The sequence below is a fragment of the Sparus aurata genome, chromosome 23, assembly GCF_900880675.1.
Source record: "Sparus aurata chromosome 23, fSpaAur1.1, whole genome shotgun sequence".
NCBI classification, from domain to species: domain Eukaryota; kingdom Metazoa; phylum Chordata; class Actinopteri; order Spariformes; family Sparidae; genus Sparus; species Sparus aurata.
The window spans coordinates 16,005,804-16,023,777 of record NC_044209.1 but is presented as its reverse complement, the minus strand read 5'-3'; the positions used below and the strand labels follow the sequence as shown (position 1 = coordinate 16,023,777).

General features: G+C 45.1%; 3 protein-coding genes across 3 annotated transcripts; 2 read left to right on the top strand and 1 right to left on the bottom strand.

Annotated features, from left to right (window-relative positions):
* The first annotated feature begins 595 nt into the window (after positions 1-595).
* cbx8a (chromobox homolog 8a (Pc class homolog, Drosophila)) lies at positions 596-3,616 on the top strand. The gene is made up of 5 exons (XM_030407395.1): positions 596-847; positions 970-1,013; positions 1,439-1,504; positions 1,945-2,011; positions 2,426-3,616. The coding sequence occupies exons 1-5, from the start codon at positions 779-781 to the stop codon at positions 3,254-3,256; spliced, it is 1,077 nt and encodes a 358-aa protein (XP_030263255.1). The 5' UTR covers positions 596-778; the 3' UTR covers positions 3,257-3,616.
* Positions 3,617-5,989: 2,373 nt separating this feature from the next.
* LOC115575371 (meteorin-like protein) lies at positions 5,990-12,690 on the top strand. The gene is made up of 4 exons (XM_030407396.1): positions 5,990-6,211; positions 6,667-7,085; positions 9,219-9,278; positions 10,451-12,690. Exons 1-4 carry the CDS (start codon positions 6,126-6,128, stop codon positions 10,771-10,773), a joined length of 888 nt encoding a protein of 295 aa, XP_030263256.1. The 5' UTR covers positions 5,990-6,125; the 3' UTR covers positions 10,774-12,690.
* A 1,544-nt stretch (positions 12,691-14,234) lies between these two features.
* Positions 14,235-16,415, bottom strand: aqp8b (aquaporin 8b). The gene is made up of 5 exons (XM_030407408.1): positions 16,057-16,415; positions 15,307-15,433; positions 14,890-15,104; positions 14,502-14,636; positions 14,235-14,404 (listed from the first exon to the last, which is right to left on the bottom strand). Exons 1-5 carry the CDS (start codon positions 16,314-16,316, stop codon positions 14,362-14,364), a joined length of 780 nt encoding a protein of 259 aa, XP_030263268.1. The 5' UTR covers positions 16,317-16,415; the 3' UTR covers positions 14,235-14,361.
* Positions 16,416-17,974: the final 1,559 nt, after the last annotated feature.

Here is a 17,974-nt window from a genome sequence, read left to right as displayed (position 1 = left end):
CCTTTTATTTTCACATTCAGCACCGTGAACCCTAAACGGCTTAATCTGTAAAAGAAAGGTAAGTTTTATGAAATACATTTTAATCAATCAATAAAGAACGCATAGAGTAATGGAAGCGTGCGGGTGAGGCGTGTCTGAGGGGCAGGTTTTTGCGTCACCTATCAGAAATCGTGTTTAAGTTCCCTTTTGATATATTTTAACGCGTCGGATTGTAATTATGAGGACATTATTTTGAGTTTAATTGTGCGAGTTGCGCCTGATTGTAGCTGTAAAGTTAATGTTTGAATATGTTTTGTGGAAGAGAGCTGCGCCTGAGGGTGAGGTCTTCTCACTCTCTCTCACTCTCTCTAGCTGGCTTCGTCTCTCATTAGAAAAATAAATGCTTGTGAAATTAAACTATATTTCTTTCTTTCTTTTTTTTTGTTGCTCCGGCTCCACGGGCCCCCCTCCCTCCGGGACCTCAGGGGGGTCCGTGGATCCGCTCCGGGAGCCTCTGACTCCGCTCGTCCCCTTCTGTGCCAGACATTCCTGTGCAGCAGCCAGAGCAGCGGGGCTCCTCCCCTCCGCGCACAGAGCCGGAGCACGTAGCAACAACTGAGCCAATGTGCTCCACCGCGATCCGTCCTACCGACCGCGGTGCCTGGCAACAGAGAAAGACGTGATGACGTCCACCCCAGATTGCGTATTATGGGATGTGCGGAATTAAACAACCCGAAGAGGACGCGGGGAAGCCAAAAATAATAAAAGAGACAGAAATAAACGGGGTGCATGGTGAAGCATGGAGCTCTCGGCTGTTGGTGAGAGCGTCTTCGCAGCCGAGTCCATCATTAAACGGAGAATCAGACGGGTATTCGCTGCCTTTTTTCACCCACAGCCTGTGTCTCCACACCTATTACGCAACCATTTGTCTGTGCGGCGCCGACAGGCGATCTTCTAATAACCTGAATGTGTTTCGGATCTGTTTTGCAGGGTCGCTGGGAATATCTCGTGAAATGGAAGGGCTGGTCTCAGAAGTGAGTATAATCTGTGGCTGTGAAGGACAGCGCTCCATCCTGGCCGCTCGCACAACTGCACCACCTCACACTGTGTCGCTGCTCAGCTTGTGGATGTCTTTCTTTTTGCTTTTCGTCTAATCACATCTGCTGTGTGTGTTGTAGTGCAGTTTAGTGCGTGTCAGCTGGCTTGTGCGGCAGCAGTCCAGGGGGTTGTAAATGTGTGAGCTGCAGCCCCGCCATGGGATGTATCAGAGTCCACAGTAGCGTTAGCAATGGCTGGGTTCACCATGCGTCACTGTCCGCTACGTAGTCTGTAATTATCGCAGCGCAAGCACAGAGATCGCCCTGATAAAAGTGTTAAACCTGCGCGTGTGAGCGCTTTGACATGTGATCAGATCACCGTGTGGTAACGCACACCTCTTCCCCTCCCCGTTGTGATGAAGGTACAGCACTTGGGAGCCGGAGGAAAACATTCTGGATGCACGACTCTTCGCAGCCTTCGAGGAGAGGTGAGGGTTTGACAGCGCAAGCAGTAGGCCGCTCCGCAGAACCGGGACGGCACCGCGCACTCTGCGCTCCAGAACAAAGTCCTTAAAACATATGACACACCAAGAGTGTGTTTGAATCTTTGAGACTTCAGTGTGCGTCAAGGAAGTGGTAACAAGTGTGAGTGGAGCGAGATGATTCCGTTTCCAGTTGAGAGAGCTGCGAGGTGTGAGGCTATTGTGGCACCACAAACAGGTCACCGTCCTCTCTCAGACATGCTTCTCATTTTATTTGAACTTAATTCGAACAAAAACTTTCATAAAAAGTGGACAGATCTCGCTCCATTCGGCAGCTTGGCCCTCACTTTGAATAAATAGATTTTCCGATTAAAACATGAAGAAATATGAACACACATCTTTAACCTTCTATTAACACGAATCTTTGAATGATTTTCATTCACCAGGGAGCGCGAACGGGAGCTGTTCGGCCCGAAGAAGAGAGGACCCAAACCTGAGACGTTTCTCTTGAAGGTGGGTGACTCGTTCTCTGGTTTTTATCTCATCTCGTCGCCTTTTCTCAGGCGGCGATGAATCATTTCCATCTCATGACAACTCCGGTTTTTTTAAACTCATTTCGAAACTGTCTGGCTGTTTCAGGCCTCCGTACCAAGTAGTAAAATCACAACTGAAACGAAATTTACTCGTGATTGTAATCAGGTTAAGTTAGCTGCTGTGTTTATACATATTAAAACACCGTTATAAAGGCCTCTTACTCTGTATTTTGGATTGGAAAAACCTTCCTTCAGAGCAGCTGTGAGAAGAGGCCTTCGGTGCAACCAAACAGATCTCCAGCTGCTTCTCTTAAACCTTTACATTTCCTCAGGAGACTTAGATTTCCATCTCCGGGAAGGCTCCTCTCATAAACCTCATTTGCTCTGTCCTCAGGCCAAAGCCAAAGCCAAAGAAAAGACGTATGAATTTAGAGGAGAGGCTCCCAGGGGGATCCAGGTTTCCTATCCCATCCCGGAGCCTGTCATAACACCGAGGGCCCGGGAGGGTTTACGCGCAGTGGTTCCCACCATCTTCCCCCCGAGCGCGGTGAACAGAGGCGAGAGCGTCCACATCAGACAACCGGAGCCGGAGAGGAGGCCCAGGCCGGCTCCAGCAGCTGCTCTGACGCTCCAAGAATCCGCCCGGCTCCCCAAAAAGAGAGGGCGCAAACCGAAGCTGCATTTGCATTACGACAGAGATGATGGAGGCAGCTCGGCCGAGCCGTGCGTCAAACGCAGCAGGCTGCTGGAGGAGCCGCTGCCACACGGTTTGTCCAAAGCCCCCCGCCGCTTGCACCACCACGGAGAAACCTCGGACCACAGCCTCCTGCAGCTCACCAAGAGGTTTCAGGAGGAGACCACGATAACACCCAAGACCTGCGGGGAGCAGAGGCAACCGGGCTTGTCCTGCAGCTGCGCGTTCAATCCAGATGTGCGCAGAGGCGAGCACAGGACTAGTTGCGCGAGCAGGGCGCCTCAGCACAGGAAGCCCGAGGAGCACCGGAGACTCCAGCAGGTGACGGAGCGCCGGCCGGGCCCTGCGCTCATCCCGCCGCTGCAGGCCGAGGCCCTCCACGACTCCTCGCCCGCTGGTCCGGCCTCGTCCTGGACGCCTTGTTACGCCAACGTGGACGCCGTGACGGTGACCGACGTCACCATGAACTTCTTGACGGTGACGGTGAGGGAGAGCAGCACGGACCAAGGCTTCTTCAGAGGGAAGAGATGAGCTGACGAGCGCATAAATATCGTTTAACAAGCTACTAACGAACATGCCTACTGTAAGACTATATTTTTTCTATGTAACTTTCAAACGTGTACATACAGATATTTAATACGCTGCTGAGAACATTAAAAACCAACGTGACATCGTGAGTTTCAGGGTGTTTTTGTAGCTGCAAAAAAAAAAAAGAGAGAGGCACATTTCAACGTTTCTGTCCACTTCATCACAAACAAGTTCCTTATACACTCTGTGGAATATTAACTTGGTTGTGACAGTTTTTTATCCAATAAAACAAGATTAGAAATGTACACTTTTATTGTTTGCTCACATCTTCAGCCACCTGAGTAATAAAGTTTTTAAACTGGAGGCTTTAATATGTATTTTTTTGTCCTTGCAGGCTGATTGTTGAGGATGTTTTGTAGGCAGCAAATAATCGAAATAATCAATCCCACTTGGATATATTTGATATCCCCTGTAGATGAAAATCAAGACTTGCAAATAAAGCGTTCAAATTCTTCAAGACTGGTCAAAAAGCCCTGAGGTGGATATATATTCTCCCCAGTTGTATCTGTGCAGAGGTCACGGGCTGACAGTGGTGTTGAAATGATTGTAGAGATCATTCTAACGAGGACACGGGCGATAAAACTGAACGCGTGCGAGAGAAGAGAAAAGACAAAAAATTCTGCTCATTTGGATTCGATTTTTTTTTTTATTAAATCGTCTATTTTCCAGGTGGAATTTTGAACGTGGAGAGACACATTGGGTGACCCCATCCAAGGCCCTGCTCTCAAGATCAATAAATCCTTCATTTCATTTGCGTTTATTCGATTTCTGTTCCATCACTTCTTTTTGTTTGCAGAGGTTAAAAACCTTCTCACCAACTAAAACTCCTAACACAGGGCCTTTTACTCTCTGCTGAACGACTTCAGGGTGCGAGTGAGGCCTTTGAGGAGCGAGCTGGTCCAGGAGAGATTTAATTAAAACAGGATGGAAATGATTTTTGTGAAAGCACCAGTGAGACGTTTGACCACAGGCGCTGACCTCTTGGACGGAGATGCGTTAAAATGTCGTTTTTGATGCTCGGATTTTATTTTTATGAAGCATCCAGATGAACTCGCGATTCTTCTCGTTAACGACAGAGTTTCCTCTCAGTACACAATCCGCATCTCCCTCTTTTTTCCCTTTTCTCTTTTACACAGGCCTCCAGTAAATGAAGGATCCAGGCTTCAGTGCGCCGATAAGAGGCCACTTTCTTTCAGGCAACAAAGCCTCCATTCAGGGAGATGCGCGACACATGACCCAATCTGACCGGGCCGGTACTCCTGTGAGGAGAGCTGCTCTCTGGCTCATCGTTTTTTGTTTTGTTTTTTTGTTTTTTTAAAAACGTGACGCTCGGGTAGGAAACTGAACTTGCAAAAGCACAGTTTTTTTTTTTCTGGAGATGCACTGAAGCAAAAATCGATACAAATCGTTGCCAAAGTGTGTCGCGATCGTGCGCAAACTCGTGTTTACAGATGTGATTAACGGTGCTACTCGTAAGAAAAGTTGATTTTCAGAGTCTCACTCCCAGCTCGTCAAATGATAACGCTTTGGGATATCACACAGTTCCAGAGCGTCATGATTTGGCGAATTGGAAATGAGTCTCTAAAACCAACTTTTCTTACACTTTGCACCTTTCAAGTCCAAACCTCTGAGCGGCAGAGGCTTCTCCTGCGGCTGAGAAAAAACATCTGGCTTAATTCTCCACATGAGTGTAATTTACTCCATGAGACACACACACGCACACATCCACCCAGACCCCTTTGATGTGACGCTGCAGGGCCTTTATATCTAAATATATAGAGAGAGATATATATACAAGCTGAACGTTGAGAGGAGCCTGCAGCCCGGCTCGGCTCGGCCCGGCTCGGCCTGCTGGTTACGCTCCACAGAGTTTCCCCTCCACAAGATGTCGCCACCAGCGAGACCTTGAAACGGGGCCAAATTACTTTAGCACAAAGGGACCCCTGCAGGTCGAAACGCAAGCGGGCCAACTCATCCTCGCTGGATTAATCGCTGGTGAAAGCTGCTTCCAGTTTGTATGAGCGGCTGTTGAGTTACAGCCTCCTCCTGCGGGCCTGGGCTGGTCCTCCAGATGTGTGGGGGAGGGTGGGGAGGGGGAGGGGGAGGGGGAGTGTGCGGTGCAGCATCCCGCCACTAGATGAAGCTCGAGCACAGAAACACAAGTTCTTTTTTAGATTTTTCCTCCCTTTGATTTTTTTTTTTTTTTTCAAGTGGCCTACTTTTGAGATGATCTTCACCGCTCCTACAGCAGAGGTATTGATTTAGAGTTTGACTATTAGAGGGAAGAATATTATGATCATTTACTCTGATATTTCAGTTTTTTTTTCCCCTGTAGATGATAATAAAAAAAAAAGTATGATATATAGAGTGAAGGATAGCTTGACTGCGAGGTGAATGGAGGCGCGCTGTTGTTAACAGATGGCTGCAGGCTGTCCTTAGAGAGCAGAGACAAAGACCTGCAGAGGGCCGGCACAGTCCTCAACAACTGGATCAGTCCTAATTGGGCATTGTGTGTGTGTGTGTGTGTGTGTGTGTGTGTGTGTGTGTGTGCGTGTGTGTGTGTGTGTGTGTGTGTGTGTGTGTGTGTGTGTGTGTGTGTGTGTGTGAGAGAGAGAGAGACAGAGAGAGAGAGAGAGAGAGAGAGAGAGAGAGAGAGAGAGAGAGAGAGAGAGAGAGAGAGAGAGAGAGAGAGGCTGAGCCATCATCGGGCTGCAGCAGTCAGTCAGTCAGTCCGCCGCGCCTCTCCAGCCATGATGCGCCTCCGTCCTCTCCTGTCTGCGTTTCGGGGATTTTCTCTCTCTGCGTGGTTGAGATGATGCTGAGGTTGGTGGTTCTGATGTCCATGCTGGGTCTTCAGCTGCGGCACTGCGCGGCTGATCTCTGCAACTGGGCCGGGAGGTGAGGAACTTTCTCTCAATTTCTATTCAAAAGAGGGAAAATGACGTAAAATACTAAAAAGGGAAAACGGTCTATTTAAAAGGGATCGCTTTTGATGTTAATAAATACTCCATAATGCGGTCATTAAAAAGAGCACATTTTGTTTCTAAATATACATTTTTGTAATACTTAATGATAAAAAAAAACTTTATTTGTGTCTCTTTAACATTTATACCTGCTCATTTTTCTGAATCATTATTATTGCCAAGAAACACATGAGCATTTATTTAAAAAATATTCACTTTTAAACCCCACAAATTAAAGGATAAACCAGCCTATGTGATCAACCTTAAGCCTAAATTTCGTATTGCTGTCTTAAAAAGACTCAGTAATGATTTGTTGGACACTGTCATAACAGCGGTTATTTGTGACAGCAGTTGATGTGGTTTCTTCGGTGCTCTCTGCCTGGCTCCCAGCGGTTTTGCAGCTGCTGTCGACTCCAGGATCGTCCTCCAGGTGCGGCTGCGCTGCACTGAGGGCTCGGTCAGGTGGATCTACCCGGGCCAGGCTCTCCGGGTGGTCCTGGAGCCCAACCTGTCCTCCGCCCGGCGCACCACGGTCTGCATCAAGCCGTCCCCGTCTCTCCGAGGAGCCAGTGTGTTCATTGAACGCTCCGGGGAGCTCGAGCTGCTGGCGACGGGCGGCGGCGGCGGCGGCGGGCGGCCCGAGCAGCAGGTGTTCTGTTTCAGGGCGGACGGTCCGCACAGGCCCGTCATCTACCTCCAGTCCAGCCCGCAGACTGATGGAGCCTGGAGCAGGCGCACGATGGGCTTCAGATACGAGCTGCTGGGAAACAGGAGCGCTGCTTCGAACCTGGGTCTGAGCGGGCTGCAGAGTGAGTGGACCCTCTACAATTTGATTCACTTAAGTTCTAAACAGTTGATTTAGTACCATGTTGTCAAAAATAATAATGCATAATTAACTAAAGCTTTAAGATCAGTTATCAGCCATTAATAAGTCCAGTTTTCAGGTTGCCAGGTTGTGCGAAATCCGTTTTACTGATGGAACCCACTACAAAATGGTTGCTAAAAATGGCGATTTCCATTTATTCAATTTGTTAACAGCCTATTAAATAGTCTCTAATAGAATACCAACAACTACTACTTCGTTATTACTTAATATAAATGGTAAACATGGATGAAAGGGATTTTTCTATTATAACAGATCAATAAAGGGATGAATTGCAAGCAAATTAGCTATTAGTTACACTTTTAAAACCTTTTAAAGTGCGCCTGATTAGAAAGTCTGGTTGATGCCGATCAGTCCTATAAGTAGATGCGGTAACAAATAGCATAATTAATGGCTGATAAATCATTAACCAAAGCGCCATAGATCAGTTACAGGCCACTCAAAGTTAAGTCCCTTTAGTGAAGTGTGCATAACCACTCAGGACCAAAATCCATTGATTAAATTGATTAACAACTCATTGAGTTTATTGATGGATTTGTCTTTTAGAAACTGCTTAATAAAGCGATAGTACATGCAAATAAGACAATAGTTACTAGCCTACTTATAAACACTCAATAAAGGGCACCTTAATAGAAAACATATTTAGGTTCACCAAGATCCGTCCTAAATAGTCCATTATGTACACATGGCACCTCTCCCCCATTATAAAGGGTTTATTATGAGTTGTAACATCGGTATTATAAATGGTTAATTTACCATTAAGCTTAAGAGATCAGTTATAAGTCATAAAGCCCCATTCTGAGGTCTTTTTTGTGATGGGAGTGACCTGTGTGATCCTAGAGGCGCTGCAGAGGATCATGAAGATCAAAAGGCATTTATAATCGAATTGATAAGCATTAATAAATGATTACCAGCAGGATTAACTGCCTTGTCACAGATTAGAAATAATAAACATCTGTTATAGATGGTTTATAACTGATCGCTAAAGCACGATGCATGCTGAGAAACCATTATGTACTGCATACTAACCCTTTATAAAGTGAGCCTTAAGAGTGGCATCACATTTGGAATGCAATTCTTAAACCATTTGCAAAGGATCAGCCAATCCTAAATCCTTGAAAGAAGAAGCTAATTTGCAAGGGCTGCAATAAAGAAGGCTACACGTATGCGTCCGTGTTCAACCTCACAAACGTCGACCACCAGACCAAATTTCAGCGTCCTTTGGTGGAAAAAGACTTGGAAAATCTTCATGGACCGACCGATCGATTTACCAACCAGCAGAGCAAGCTGTAGAGCTGCGGGGGCCACAGCTAAAAAATAGTGGTTGTGTAATTACAGAGCCCGATCATGCTGACTGGAGCATGCAGCTGCCGGTCATTCCTGTGTTTTGTCTGGCTGTCTGGTTTCTATCGGGGGACAAAGCAGCAGGGACAGCGCGGACCACAGGGCGGCTGAGGGGGCACCAGGCCAAGGAGCCTGAATTGAGACGGCAAATACTTTGCAGATTCCGTGCATGCCTTCTCATTGTGTGCGTCTGTTTATTAGCATTTATCCATGTGTGCGGGCCCGTCCCCTGCGTGGTGATGTCATTCTGAATCCATAATAGACGGCTGCTGGTTTATCTGTTTCTGCATTGGCAGTCCGGCAGCCATGTTTGACTCCTGCAGCCTCCTGCGTTGGCACAGGGTCATTCAATTAGGTAAATACAATAGAAGTCAAACACAGGGTTTTTTTTTATCCTTAGGCAGACAATTAAATGAGCAGCATTCCTTCATCCCACGCCTGGTTTCTTCTCTCTTTGATGAGAGGAGTCGGTATGTGTGTCAGATTTTTTTTTAGGTCAGTGAAGTGGGAGGGAGGAGAGATGTGACACCCATCTATCCGTCAGAGTCAGTCTCAGAGCCTCGGGTCATGTATGGTTTAGGAGAGGGTGATTATGCTTGACAGAAAATGGCGGGGAAAAAGGAGGAACCTGACAAAATGATTTGCTGCAGGTATTCATCATCTTACTCACAACTTTCTTCCTCGTTTTTCTGAACGGATTGTTCTGCTCCCACAGCTTCATGCCGACCCTGCAACGACACAGAACTCCTCATGGCCGTCTGCAACAGTGACTTCGGTGGGTACACAATCATTTTTCCTTCACAAACAACAAGATTTGTTTCTTACTGTTCTATTCGAACACACCGACAGAGCACCATTAAGTTTCTACTCACATTTATGGGAACAGTGGCCCCCGAGAGCTCAATCCACTGGAATTTAAGAATTTTACAGACAAAGTAAAAACAAACCATGAACGCATCTTCATCAATTTGATAACACATGTTTTGCATTTAGAAAAATGCTAAAAATGTTTTTTTTTTTTTTTTAAATAAAATAAAACTAAATACAGACCCACAATTAAAAGTGTTGAACCTGGCTGGGAAACGCTTGTTGTTGCCAAGTTGGATCCTGATAAGAAGTGTTGTAAAATGAGCTCAAATGTAAGTTTTCTTGGCGGGAGACAAGCGCATCTTGGGTGTATTCATCACTTTTCGTGTCCCCTGGAAATAGTTTTGAACTTTAAGTGTATTTGGTTGTGATTTCTCCAAATGCTGTTTCATCACACTGGCGACCCTTCTTTTTTTGTCGATTTGCAGGTGTTTTCTTGAGTTGCAGTCTGTTGAGCTCTAAAAAGTGCAATGGTAGGAATAGGCCACCTTCATACTCAGGAATACTGAGTAAGATATCGCCACTGCGACTGCTAACCTCAGCTGCCGTTAGCTATTTAGCTGAGTTAGCCGTGCAGTAAGTGGTCTAGACCGAGAGCTCGGAGTGGTTTGGTAAGAAAGGACAGGCGACAGGCCACGCCTGGCTGCATAGTATGCTAACCTAGCAAGAGTAAGTATCTCTGCTAAACAGTAAATAGATGTCTTTGACGTCACTTCTAAACTTATGTTCTTACATTCTGTTAATGAACCTACGTCTGTGCTATTACTCCAGTAAGATTTTGAATACTTCCTCCACCACTGGTAAATCTTACAAAGATAAATGTTAAAAACTCTTCTTATGGTCTGTTAATGTGCCGAAAGCAGCAGCTCTCCTGGTGGTGCAGAGGAGGTCAAACAGATTTGGGGGAGGGGGGGCAGCTATAAATCCACTGGGATTAACGGCCCTAAGGAGAAAAAGAAAGACAAAGAAGAGAGAAAAGAAAAACGTGGCCTGAAGGAGATAACTGAGATTTGGAGGGAATTTCTACAGAAAACTTGTCTTTTTCCCTGATTTTTCATGTGATTTTCTGTGTTCTGTCAGTGGTCCGAGGCTCCATCAAGAACGTCTCCCACGACTCTGCACGTCAGACCTCATTGGTGCAGGTGTCAGCAGCGAGGGTGTACTGGCAGCGCAGCGGGGTGTTTGAGCAACAACCCACTGCCTCCGGGTCGCCTTGGCGCGGCCACATCCACACGCTCCTGCAGTGCCACGTGCAGCCTGGGGACGGAGAGTTTCTGTTCACGGGGTCAGAACACTTTGGGGAAGCTTGGTTAGGGTGTGCCCCACGATACAAAGACTTCCTGTCTGTCTACCAGACCGCCTGGGCGGCACGCCGGAATTCCTGTGACTTCCCTTTAGACTGAGGAAGTGTGTTGTTTTAGCACCGCTGAGCCCTACAGGCGTCCTCGCCCCTGTGCTGGCACTGTGGGATCCCTATGATGCTGTCATGTGCCAGCAAGGTGGCATCCAACGTCACCAGCAGGGACAAAGCTGTTGAACTGCTGGTTAAAAGACATGTTTGGAGGAGCAGAACAGGAGCAGACAGCAGGGCCTCCTGCACTGGGGCTCAGAGAGAGCCGGCCTTTGTCCTCGTCCCATCACTGCCCTCGGTCCTAGGAGACGGAGAAGGGGTTGAGTTGCTGCGCTCTCTTTGTGCTTCTCCCAGCATCAGCCGTCGTTCACTTTGCTGGCTCTGTGTGACCCTCTGAACTGAGGCGGGAGGGGAGACCGAAGCACGGCCATTTGTTATTTGTCTCAGTGCAAAGGCTTGTACATACATGACCGAGAAGTTATTTTTATTCTGATTAAGTCTCATGTTGTCTATTTATAAATGTTGTACTTTACACATGATCTTTGAACTTAATATTTGTGCATCAGTGTTATTGTGCTCACAGTGCAAAATAAATCCTCTGAAGACTCCACTGTAGTAGTGATCACATGCTGTGCATTTTCAGCTATGATATACACACTCTTTGTTTTCAAAATGGCAAAAAATATATATATTTTTTTTAACAATTTGAAATCCATGAAGAGACTCCATGAAAGCTTTTAGTGAAGGAGAAACGTGGTGAAAAGCTTAACTTGGCTTACTTTGACAGGATGTAATTAATCAGATATGGTCTTTTTTCATCAGTAAGACTGAGTTTTCATATTTTAACTCTCTCTCCCTGGTCTGCAAGAGAAAGTTCATTTGCCATTTATCTTGACTGTAGGTTGTTCAAATAAACTATCCAAAAATCTGATTTGTGGAATACATACAACATGGTGGTCAGTACATTCTGATTTGATGTTTATTATCAGATACAAATCTGCAATTTTGGCAGCACAATACATACAAAAGAAAATTGTTAACATTCCAATTTTGGAGATTTCTTTTACTTTTCCAAACAGAACATGGCCAGCCCCATATATCTCTGTGTCTGATGAAGTGTTTACAAGTGAACAGACCTCATGAACACTGCATAAAAATCTAAATTTCATGAGGTCCTCGGGTTAATAAGAATGCTCTGGCCCCTCAAGACTTCGGTGCTCTTTTTGATAGCTGCTTCGTTAAAGGCTTAAATGAACTTACACCCCCATTTCCCATCATATGCCGCATAATCTCTGGAGGACGGGATTTAGCGCTGAAGTGTCCGACAAGCTTATTTCGCCCCTTTTCCTTCTGCGTCCCATCTTTCCCCCTGTAATCAGATTCTTATGATAATAGGATAGCCCTACCAGAAAATGAAATACAAAATCTCCTCAGACGGCTAAACTCCCTGAGCACACTGAATTGGACGTTTTCTTTTGAGCCGTTTGGCCCCTGCATCACTGCTCGGGAAGACAAATGGACAGATGTGGGGCCCCAAAGCCTGGGGATCCTCCCCCTCAGCCCCGCCCACAAGACGGGAACAATTATTTGACTTTTAAAGCAACTGCTTTCTTAGCCTATTCCCCACTTCTCCTTGGCTGAGCAGGGCTCACAAATTGGTGTGTTGAACTTTTTATGAGGACTAAATAGCTGCCAATGAAAGTGTAAATGACTGTGTGGTGAATGGGGCCCACACAAAGGCCCCGCAGTGACAAGGCCTCAGGCAGACATAATGACCATTGTCACGGCTGCTCTCATCTAGAAACCATCAGGGCTCATGAAGCCAGAGGAGGGGCGATCGCTGCCTTTACTCTCAGTCCTTTCGGGTATTTCTGCTGTATGTTCTTGTTATTTTCTGTCTATTGCTTTTCTTTTTACAGCATCTTTTATCTTTCAGACATCTCGGCTAATAAAAACATACTTCAAGGCTTTTCTATGTATTGTTTTGCGCATTTTACACCTTTATTTTATGACGAAGACTTTATGTATATAGGATGGTGCTCTTGTGACTTTGCTGCATTATTCAGGTTAATTTCTCGAACTTTTGTATCTTCTGTATATTATCTGGGTTTTGTGAATGTTCTTTTTATTGATTTGTATGGATGAGGTGTCGCTTTAGTGCGTTTTGCATTCCCTTTCCATAAATGCATTGTCACACATATGTTTTTATGGCTTGTTCTGTGGTGAAACTGAAGGCAAATCTTCAGTTAGTGGGTAATACATTTCATAATCCTATAAAGTGCACTATGCAACCTCAGACATGAGTTTTAGACGCACTTTAAAACCACATGTTTACTTTTCAGGGAAAACAGGCCTGTATTTTGAGTTATGGTGAGAACAAAAAGAGCACATTGCCCATCTAGAAGTCCAATGGTTCAATAATATAGTCATATAAAACCAAAACAGTTAGTTTACTTCCATATTTAACTATAATACAATTATATTTCTGGCACAAAAAACTTTAGATCAATTCTAGCAATCAACAGTCAAATGAAAAACAATTCCTGGGAATATCTGGAGATGTCTTTTCGACATTGACACGGCTGAAGGTTGCAAAAAGAGCTTCTTTTTCTAAATGTTGGCCAAAAATCAAGCTTTCCTCAAACTTTTTTCTGCCCACAGAAGCTCAGTTTGAAGTCTCCTCCCTCAGTATTGTCCTGAGGGGCCACCATGTCAAATTTCGAAGCAGAAATATAGCCTCTCTGCAGGCTTTTCAAACTACACAATTCTCATCTCTGGGAATTCCAGCCGGCTCTCACAGGGAGCGAGCCCGGGAGGGCCTGGCCCGGAGCTGCTGCGTGGTGCGCCGGCAGGAGTCCACCCAGACTGGGGGGTAATTGGTTTATCCCACCGCCTGGCCTGCTTTCCCATGTGGGCCACTGCTGCGTGGAGGCCCAGGGGTACAATATGGAAACAGCATGATACCCTCCAGTGCCGAGGAGGCATTCAGTGCCCCGGCTATAGAGAGCAGGCACGGGGTAGCAGGAAGACAAAGCTGCAGCAGAGATGTCTCTTGGCTTTGAAAAGGTTGCCATTTGGTCTCCTTTTAACAGTGAGCAGCATTTGAAAATCTGATAATTGAATTTTGGTTGAAGCTTTTTTTATAAATGTTCTTCTCAATTCAAAAGGTAATGAGTGAGAGAGCCTTTCTAAAGGGTCTCAAGCACCTGGTTGAAAACTAGATTTTCCTGACGTCCTTCAATGAAACACACAGTCAAGACATCAGAATGACAAAACCAGAATATCTTTCTTCGATCTGGAGCAACGAGTTAACTCAGTTTCGCAAAACATCTATGGCTCTGTTTAACTTTAACTGTGGGCCTATAGAAGAGTGACGGGACCAGTATCACATTAACATAATCTGTAAACTCAGAACAACACTGCATCCTGTTCACGCTCCCACGTTTGTTCCATAACCATCAAACTCATACAGAAGGGTCAAGTCACACACATAACAAGGCCGAAAAAACAAATATAAGTATGTAAAAAAAGTCATTTTTATTGTATAGAAAGGAAGTATAATCGTGTACAAACAAGGCAGTTATATCATATTTCATATTCACTCATGATTTGTCCCCTTTAAGGTCACGTACAGAGGACCTCATTTCAGAATGAGTCGCATCTTCCTGTCTCCAAGCAGGAGTCTGCAAAAAAACAGTAAAAACACTCCATCATTTGTTGTCTTTATTACCAACGCAGTCAGAATCAAAAGGATAAGTACATATGTTTTGTTGCACCTACCGAACTAGCAGAGCTGCTATCAGGCCTCCTGCGATGGGTCCCACCCAGTACACCCAGTGATAAGTCCAGTAGTTGCTCACTAAAGCCGGACCGAAGGCTCTGGCTGGGTTCATACAGGTGCCGGATATGTCTCCACTGATAAAACAGATTGGTAGGAGCTATTCAGGTTATTTATATGGAGAATGACGATATTTATTGTAATTTTCTGTCCTAATTGAATCTAATTGATGTACCACACAGTCAATGTGAGATCTTGTTAAAAATGCTAATGAGGTGTGAATTGTTTCACTTGGACAAACCTGTCAGACACCATGAATGTATGAAATCATATACACAGAGTACTTTAGAGCAAATGATGCCTCGTAGTCATCCTAAACAAGACGCTCACCCAGCCAGGATGTTGAAGATGACCGTGCAGCCCACCATGAAGGGCACCATGGGGTTCCTGGTCTTGACGTTGACAGCCCCCAGCAGCAGCACCATGGTGATCAGGCAGGTCATGGCCACCTCGGCAAATAGAGCGCGTCCTATCTCACCGTTCGACTGCAGCAGAGCAAATGCAGCTCCTTGGGCTTTGGTGTAGTTCTCCATCGAGGTCATCGCCTGTTGACATTATAATCCAGCATTAATTCAGCACTATGTGCATAGAAGAGAGTATAAGAGCTAGTCCCTAGCCCTCTAACCTGAATCCTCTAGCCCGAACCTTCTAGCCTTAACCCTCTGGCCTTAACCCTCTAGCTCTATTTACATAGAATTTGGAGTACATGATGCATGCTTTAATGGCACCGAAATGAGACAGGCTCACCTTTGCCATAGCGGCTCCGAGCACCCCGCCAACCAGCTGACACGCGAGGTATGGGATCACCATGTACGTGTCTAACCCTCCACACAGAAAGATGGCCAGGGTGAACGGAGGGTTGAAGTGGGAGCCACTGGAGAGGCCAGAACAGAGAGAAAACCTCTGAGTGTAAGGCAATGTCATCAACTTTAAAAGTGATCGATAATTAAGAGTTTGGGGGCATTATTCAGTTTAATTGAGGTCAGTATGATTAAATTCCATTCAAATCAATCTGAAGTGGTTTTATTGGGAACACAGACATTTACATTACCAAAGTAGGTGTGAAACAAAAACAGCAGCACATATAGAATACAGATTAAAGTGTTATATAGTAAAGTACTTATACAGTTTGAAATTTATTTTTTCTTTTAATTTGAAACATTTTCTTTTATTGATAGAAAAAAAAATTATGAATAAGGATATGTGGGGTAAATGGGTGGCAAGGACTGATTTATTCAGATGGCTCCTCTTCTGAATATAACTCCCTAACTAGCAAGAATTGTGTTATGTTGTGTAAACAGAAGCATGTAAAAGAAAAATTAACTCAAAGTAGCACAAATGTCTAATGTAACCTGGAAAAATGAGTCTTATTCTGCACTCTTTTCACATTTTTGGCAAACAATTAACTATGTAAAATGCTTTAAATTCCTAAGAATAAAAGTTTTAGATGAAATAAAACTTGCATAATATGTATCAAACACTCAAGATGAGCCTCACCTGATCTCAGCCATACAAGCCACCAGGACAGCCACAGCCAGGCCGTGCACCAGAGCCGGCTGCAGCCTCCCTACATTCTCAACGTTCTCGATGACCGACACACAACCGATGAACACAAAGAAAGCAGTCCCCACCAGCTCGCCCAGGCACGGCTGAAACACCTTCTCAAACTTGTTGGGGGGTCTGGCCGGAGGGGTCTTCACCTCCGAGGACACGAGAGACGTCCCAACTTCAGCCATCTCCATCTTCTCGTCCGTCATTGTGTGTCTGCTGAGGTGTGTGTTGTGCGAGCTGAGGATGGGACACTGAGTGTGACAGCCTTGAAAGGGTGCTTGCAAATATCTTTATGCCTGCTAATCACATGGACTTTGGTGTGTGAAGATAGAGCCTGGTGTTGCCCCACTGCCCTGTCACAGACCCACTGACCCCTTTTTTCTTAATAACGCAAGACGGTTTGTTCATCACATGCCTTCACAGTACGGAAAGTGCACCTGCGAGGTAAATATTTCATGCTGACAGGTTGGTGAACTGTGCCAGCGCTGTTTAAAAACCAGCTAGATTATGTCAATGATTGTTCCCTAAAAGCAAACATGTTTTCAGATTTTCCACTACAGTGTTAAAGCAGGACAGAGCAGAGTCTAAGCCAAAGGCTTCTTACTAATTATGTGGAAAACACTGAAGCTGCAGGTGAATACATTTCCTCCTACTGTGATTAAGATGCAGTGGGACTTGTCATGTTTCTTAAATCCCTCTGTTGATAAAACTATCAAAAACATAAAGAATGCAAGTCAGAACTCTTGCTGCATTACCTGAGAGCAAAGTCTGTTCCTTTGTTTGTAAATAGGAAAAAAAGAAGACCAACTGTGAGTAACGTTTTATAATTTCCTTCTGGAGCAGATTTCACTGACTAATTAATCATTTCCCAAAAGAAGATCACACATTAAATGAAAAAAACCCACACACATGACGGAGCACGTGCATGGCCACATAGACATCTTTATGTGGAAGATCTAGTAGAAAAAGAAAACTAGAACTTTGAATCTGTTGCCATTCTTATAAGATACTTTGTTTATTGGATGAATGATTGTCACAAACCGGGCCGCACGGCCATGACAAAGCAAGGAGATGCACACGTGAAACAATTAACTAATTATTTATTGAAGACAAAGTAACTTAAAAAGTAACCTAAACTAATCATGGCGTGTGTAGTCAGTGGAATCAGTGGTGTAGGTGAATGCATGAGTGGAGAAGTGTGTGTGTATGTGTAATGCTGTAAGAAGGATGTACAGAAACCAAAATGCCAAACAAAAGCTGAACAAGGTGTCTCTGGGAGGAGAGCAAAAAAAGGACTGAGCTCCAGGAGAGAGATAAAGGCACCCAGACTCTCACAGCCCAGGTGGTGCCAATGCTGCTGACGACCCTGCTGATGTCAGAGGGAGAGAGAGAGCAGGGAGGGTCGTCACAATGATAATTAAGATAAGTGAAGAAGTGCTAATGATTGTCAAAAGGAGGATCACTTTTCACAGGGGTTAGGTGACGGAGTTGAGATTAGTGGGTAGAAATATCAAACCAGCAGTCGATGAGCCTGACATTTTCCACTTGGGAGTGAGACTGAGACAAGCGGCAAATTAAACAGTCACCATGAATTATCAGAGCTTTTGGTTACTTCACATACACACAGCATGTGGCGGTTGATAAACTACACAGCTGTGCAAGTGATTCCATGACCAAGGAGCATGGTAGGAAACTTTGAGTTCCCCCTAGATGTAACAAAACCCAGAGTAGATTAAAGGGGCATTATGTAGCTTTGGAGAAGAAATTCTGGCCCAGAAATATGTGTTTTTTCCTTAAGTGAATCAACAAGCTGTTATCAGAGGAAAATAAGCTTCCCAGAACACTGTTTGAAGCTAGAATGGTG

Coding starts and splice junctions, on each gene's coding strand:
- aqp8b (XM_030407408.1), bottom strand. CDS start 16,316: ATGACGGACGAGAAGATGGAGATGGCTGAAGTTGGGACGTCTCTCGTG. Junction 15,105..15,306: donor TCGGAGCCGCTATGGCAAAG/GTGAGCCTGTCT, acceptor TAATGTCAACAG/GCGATGACCTCGATGGAGAA. Junction 14,637..14,889: donor ATCTTCAACATCCTGGCTGG/GTGAGCGTCTTG, acceptor CTGTTTTATCAG/TGGAGACATATCCGGCACCT.
- LOC115575371 (XM_030407396.1), top strand. CDS start 6,126: ATGATGCTGAGGTTGGTGGTTCTGATGTCCATGCTGGGTCTTCAGCTG. Junction 7,086..9,218: donor GGGTCTGAGCGGGCTGCAGA/GTGAGTGGACCC, acceptor CTGCTCCCACAG/CTTCATGCCGACCCTGCAAC. Junction 9,279..10,450: donor CGTCTGCAACAGTGACTTCG/GTGGGTACACAA, acceptor GTGTTCTGTCAG/TGGTCCGAGGCTCCATCAAG.
- cbx8a (XM_030407395.1), top strand. CDS start 779: ATGGAGCTCTCGGCTGTTGGTGAGAGCGTCTTCGCAGCCGAGTCCATC. Junction 1,505..1,944: donor TTCGCAGCCTTCGAGGAGAG/GTGAGGGTTTGA, acceptor TTCATTCACCAG/GGAGCGCGAACGGGAGCTGT. Junction 2,012..2,425: donor CTGAGACGTTTCTCTTGAAG/GTGGGTGACTCG, acceptor CTCTGTCCTCAG/GCCAAAGCCAAAGCCAAAGA.